This window comes from Apostichopus japonicus, chromosome 22, assembly GCF_037975245.1.
Source record: "Apostichopus japonicus isolate 1M-3 chromosome 22, ASM3797524v1, whole genome shotgun sequence".
Classification (NCBI taxonomy): Eukaryota; Metazoa; Echinodermata; class Holothuroidea; order Aspidochirotida; family Stichopodidae; genus Apostichopus; species Apostichopus japonicus.
Genome location: NC_092582.1, coordinates 163,216 through 169,364, shown reverse-complemented (window position 1 = coordinate 169,364; position 6,149 = coordinate 163,216). Strand labels below are relative to the sequence as shown.

The window sequence follows — 6,149 nt, the reverse complement described above, 5'->3', positions numbered from 1 at the left end:
TAGGTTTACCCCAGGTGACCTTTGTGTGTGAAGTTTTATGAGGTCAAAGTAAATTTTCAGACATTTAATGCAATAATTCCCAGGTCCAAGATGTGACACGGTTGATATTTTGGGACAAGTTGCAAATGGTATAGGGGAATATTTTGAAACTTAACGGTCATGTGATCCGAGGTCACCAAAGGTCAATTAAAGATAAAAAACTAGTATTTTTGCGATAACTTGAGAACGAATTGTCCGTTAGGGTTGGGAGTTGCTTCAATTTAATCCAATTGTCGACCCACATCTGGGTGACCCTTGACCTCAATTTGACCTCTGGTGACCTTTTCATGTTTTGGGGATTTTTACAGTTTCGATGCTATTTTCAGATGTCAAAGGTACCTTCTGATCATAAATGTCAATGGGTTGACCCCCGTGTGACCTTTGTGTGCGGAGTTATACGAGGTCAAAGTTAATTTTAAGACATTTAATGCAATAACTCTCAGTTCCAAGGTGTGACACGGTTGATATTTTGGGACAAGTTGCAAATGGTATAGGGGAATATTTTGAAACTTAACGGTCATGTGATCCGAGGTCACCAAAGGTCATTTAATGATAAAAAACTAGTATTTTTGTGATAACTTGAGAACGAACTGTCCGTTAAGGTTGGGAGTTGCTTCAATGTAATCCAGTTGTCGACCCGCATCTGGGTGACCCTTGACCTCAATTTGACCTCTGGTGACCTTTTCGTGTTTTGGGGATTTTTACAGTTTCGATGCTATTTTCAGATGTCAAAGGTGCCTTCTGATCATAAATGACAATAGGTTGACCCCAATGTGACCTTCGTGTGCGAAGTTATACGAGGTCAAAGTTAAAAAATATTAATGAGGTCACGGGTCAAACGTGAAAAACTCCCAAGTTGCAATAACTTGGCTACTATTTATTGGAATTTCGTCAAACTTGGTATGATGATATTGGTAGATAGTCTCCACACAATGATGTGTGTTGCAATTGATATCATGCATGTTTATAAGGGGGGGGGGGGGCTAGCATTATTTCGTTATGAAAAGTTTGTATGCACAATAACTCAACAAGGGAATGACCAATCATTACCATACTTGGTGAGTGGGTGGCCCATAGTAAGTAGATTAACCCTGTTGATGTTGGTGCTCATTTCATGAATATTAATGAGGTCATGGGGTCAAATGTGAAATACTCCAAATTGCAATTACTTGGCTACTATTACTAGTCGGAATTTCGTCAAACTTGGTATGATGATAATGGTAGATAGTCTTCACACACTGAGGTGTGTTGCAATTGATATCAGGGCTTAGCATTACTTTGGCAACAAAAGTTTGTGAGCATAAATTACTGTTGTTGTATTAGGGCTTTGTTAGAAATTTCCCTATGAATGGAACTAATGAACAGCAGCAAGGAACCATGAAATGTTTTCATTCTGGTTCGGAAAAGCGACTTGTTTCATCGCAATTTCAACTGTTTACCCAAAATTCTTCTCGTTTGATTTGTTTTTTATATGTTGTGCGATATTTCGGTTTCGTGATTCCGACTTTTTATTCTTCTTATTTCTACTATTTTTTCGAAATTATGACATAATACCGCAATTTCAAGGTTTTGTGTCAGTCCAATTTCAATTGGTATCAAAACTGCAATATATTAATTCAAACTTTGAACTTTTTATTTTATTTTTTTATTTTATTTTTTTTAACTTACCCCAGGACATAACATAACTTACCCCAGGACATATGCAATATTAATATAGACTTAACGCAATTCAAGAAATTACTTAAAACATTGTTTTTCAGAGCTGCCAACACAGATTAATGTACTTAATTTTTACTTGCTGTACATACTTATTTTAGGTGTTATTATTGTATTTTAGTCATAATTTTTCTATTTATTTTTCTATTTATGTTTTAACATTTCTATGTTTCTATACAATCTTAACTTTTATATCCTTTTTAACTTTATTTACCTTTTTTTTTTTTTTTTTTTTTTACTTTTAACAAATTTTTTATCTTTTGCTGTAAAGCGCTTTAGAGCAATTTTTTAATTGAATAAGGCGCTATATAAATCTCGTGTAATAATAATAATAATAATAACTGTTTTACTTGAAAATACGTATCTGAAAATGACCGCTGTTTGCAAAATTATGACTGTTAAAATGTTTCCATCCCAAGTGTGAATGTAAAGTTTATAAATTGTGAATTTAAAGTTTGTGTAGTGAATTTAACGTTTATTAAGTGTGGACGTGATGATTATAAAGTGTGAATTTAACGTTTATAAGGTAAAGTTTATATGCGGTATTTATAACAAGTGAAAATAAAATTTCAAGTATACGAAACGAAATGATTGCTTATAAGCATTTATTTTTACTGTTCCATCGGGAATTGAAGGCGAATCATGGCAGCCTGGATCCTAGTATCCTGGATCCTAGCATCCTGGATCCTAGCAGCCTGGATCCTAGTATCCTGGATCCTAGTATCCTGGATTCTAGTATCCTGGATCCTAGTATCCTGGATCCTAGTATCCTGGATCCTAGTATCCTGGATCCTAGTATCCTGGATCCTAGTATCCTGGATCCTAGTATCCTGGATCCTAGTTTCCTGGATCCTAGTATCCTGGATCCTAGTATCCTGGATCCTAGTATCCTGGATCCTAGTATCCTGGATCCTAGTATCCTGGATCCTAGTATCCTGGATCCTAGTATCCTGGATCCTAGTATCCTGGATCCTAGTATCCTGGATCCTAGTATCCTGGATCCTAGTATCCTGGATCCTAGTATCCTGGATCCTAGTATCCTGGATCCTAGTATCCTGGATCCTAGTATCCTGGATTCTAGTATCCTGGATCCTAGTATGGATGGATACAGTCGAATTCAGAAAGTCAAACAGCTAGATGTGTCTGACCGACAAAGTAACCTATTCTTATGTATGTCTGTTGTGTGGCATATGTGAATACCCTTCAAATTAAGATAAGGGCCTAACGTTGGATCTCCAGTAACATATAATATGAAGACGTTTACACCTACTGTAGGCCTAACCGTTCTTTGTGGTAGTGATATGCTGCTTCCTGCAATTGTGCATAGTTTGGGCTTATATCTTGTTTTACGCACTAAAACTCGAAGTGTTTATAATATAGATATCGTAATAACCTTGCTCCCAGACCAGAAAATATAGCATACCAGTCATGGGAATAACAGTACATTAGACTAAAGCACATTTACAAAGTTAACTTGCCAGTAGGCTAGATATTTGGCAGCAGGCAAACCCAGTGGTTCATGTTGATTGATCGATTTAGGCATTGTTAAGTGGATGACACGTCCAGCTGCAAAGTGGACAAACTTGAAGCTGCGTTGTGTCCTTTTTATTCGATTGTTCAAAGAGATTTTTGGCATTCTCTGTATTTCAGTGAAGTTTTGCTTTGCCTTGACTTGAACTTTGTTACCATAGGCTTTGTGGCAGTTTCTTCTATAGCAGCACTCTTTATTAGAAGTTTACTCTCCATGTACATTATGCATAGCGTAGTTGCTTTGGTGTATTGCAAGATTATATGCCCTAGGTATACATACTGCATAAGTTTGGGTAGACGTGAGCTGCACTAATGTTGATCAGTGATGGCTAGCTTTTATCACCCAACCGGTAATGGGAGGAAAAAATGCAAACTGCGGGGTACTTCAAATTTTCCTAACAATTAATAAAGCTTTCTTCTAACTTAGGGACATCCTCATGTAAGATAATGATCAGTCTTGGTTTCAGCACTCCAGTATGTGAAAGGACACAGCGTATAGTAAATAACATGCGTATGAATTGTATACTCTTAATTGTAGTTCCAAATATTTAAACCACACTTTCACAGTATTTCCCTCTCACCATACCATATCACTCTACATAACAGCTGCTGTAAAATGTCATTGTTAATTTCAGCTACTTAAGAGGTCAAAGATTATCTGCAAAGAACCGTTAAATGGCACATTCCTTCTGATCATTAAATACAGGCATTGAGCTAGCTAAAGTCAGTTTATCAGTTTTCACCACTTGACCTTAACAATAGGTCAACCATTGATCTGATCATCTATAGATGTAGTGACAGAAATAATCACAAATTGTCACAGGTAAAAATGGGACGTCCATTCTTTTGGTAGACTTAATGTGTTAGCCAATTCTAACAAATTTGCCAAAACTGCTACAATCTCTAGGGAGTATAAGCTGGTTCATTTAGAGCAATTGGGTCACTGATAATGATCTTGTTGACAGTGTTGTGTTTACAATCCTTCACCTAAAGATGATTTAAAAGAATTTTTGATGAGTTAGTTCCCAAGTAGCAGTTCCCTGATAAAACATTCTTCAATGCCCTGATATAAAATTCTGCAAGACATATTCCTATAGAATATACCAGAATATGTCAACTGTTTGAATGCTTGTTCTGCATATACTATTAAGGCAAGTATAACCACTGGGAGGGCCTTCACTCTGGTCTTGTTGGTGTAAATGACTAAATCTTTATTGCAAAAATAAGATATATTTTAGTCTAACATAATTTTACTGCAGGTGTTTGCATTATTTTGTTTGATGTTAAATCATGCATACATGTGCAAAAATGCAAAAACATTCGAAATGCAAAGGTCTGTTTGTTATTGACTTGTTTCAAGTGTGCATGGACTACTTCCGAGAGCTACAGATATAGGTTGTGTACGATTCTTTTGTTTTGCAGATGGTATAGACTTGCTTTCAGTGTAAGAGTTATTTCCGAGCTCTAGGTTGTTAAATTGTGATTCATTCATAATTAGTAAAGATTCCTAAATCCTATTGGTCCATTCAGGTGAGCTGACCGTGGTTAATCCTGTGAGTAACGCACGGTAAAATTACGGGGCATCACTTTAATAAATCTTTGGTTATATGTAACCAAAAATGTTTTGTTTTATGATTTTCCCCCACACAAATGGTAGTGTATGAATGAACGGGGTTAATCAACGGTCTAGCGTGCGTTACTCACATGATTAATGCACTCCGGGTGTTAATGCTATCGCTGGATGCACTCGGGCTCCGCCCTCGTGCATCGCTTGCATTATCCCCCGATCGTGCATTAATCCTGTGAGTAACGCACGCTAGACCGTTGATTAACCCCTTATTTAAAACTAACTTATTGTGTGTGTTTTTTTTGTTTTGCAGATGGTACAGACTTGCTTTCAGTGTAAGAGTTATTTCCGAGAGTTAGGTTGTTAAATTGTCATTTAAAACTAACTTATTGTGTGTGTTTTTTTGTTTTGCAGATGGTACAGACTTGTTTTCAGTGTTAGAGTTATTTCCGAGAGAGCTCTATAGTTGTTAATTTGTGATTTAAAACTAACTTATTGTGTGTGTTTTTTTGTTTGTTTTGCAGATGGCATAGACTTGCTTTCAGTGTAAGAGGTCGTGTAGTTACAGGTATTCTTGATTGTGATCCCCGTCTTAATATTACAAAAAATTTAAGAAGATCTGTCCCAGCCAATTTTAGAACGGAAGCTGGAACAATTGTATTTGGAATGCAGTTATTCACCGACAGATCATTCGAGGTGAGTTGAACAGACACACAGCTTTAGCTACTTACTGTAGATGGGACCGTCAAACACTGTCATACAACTTATTTTATTGTTCATATATAAGGGACAAGTGTGTATATAATAAACATCATACAGCTGATGTATTTATAACCCCAGGTTCAATGCTCCCACCCAGGGGACATTTGTATGAATTAAGGGGAGCAGGTTTTGTTTCTTTTAGCTATTCTAAGGTCTCCTACCTGCACAGAGATACCTGGATGTTAGGCACATATTCCCCATGCACCTCATGACATATAAAAACTACTAACTCATCTAGGAAAACAACACAAACACAAAATTAGAATTGAACATACAAAGCTTAAAACGTTAAGCACATTATGTGTTTACAATTTAAAGAAGCAATGACAAGATAGATATGAACATCTTTGCGTATTCATGATAAGAACATTTAACTATCAATAACACATGAATGAGTCCCATCCAGGGGCGGCGATTTGTTTCAAATATTGGGGGGGGGGGGGACATTTGCTCGGATGCAGGCGAATTACTATCCAAGCGGAGCGCCACCATTAGTTGGCGCGCAGCGTACAAGAAAATTTCTGGTTTTGATAGC

The 6,149-nt window shown here is 36.7% G+C and overlaps 1 protein-coding gene across 2 annotated transcripts in view; it reads left to right on the top strand.

The window, feature by feature from the left end:
* LOC139964225 (uncharacterized) overlaps positions 1 to 6,149 on the top strand; it is a 184,854-nt gene that overhangs the window by 51,733 nt on the left and 126,972 nt on the right. For both annotated transcript variants that reach the window (XM_071965669.1, XM_071965668.1), the window contains exon 4: positions 5,377 to 5,548. In XM_071965669.1, the coding sequence (XP_071821770.1) occupies positions 5,377 to 5,548 (172 nt within the window). The remainder of the gene's footprint in view (positions 1 to 5,376; positions 5,549 to 6,149) is intronic.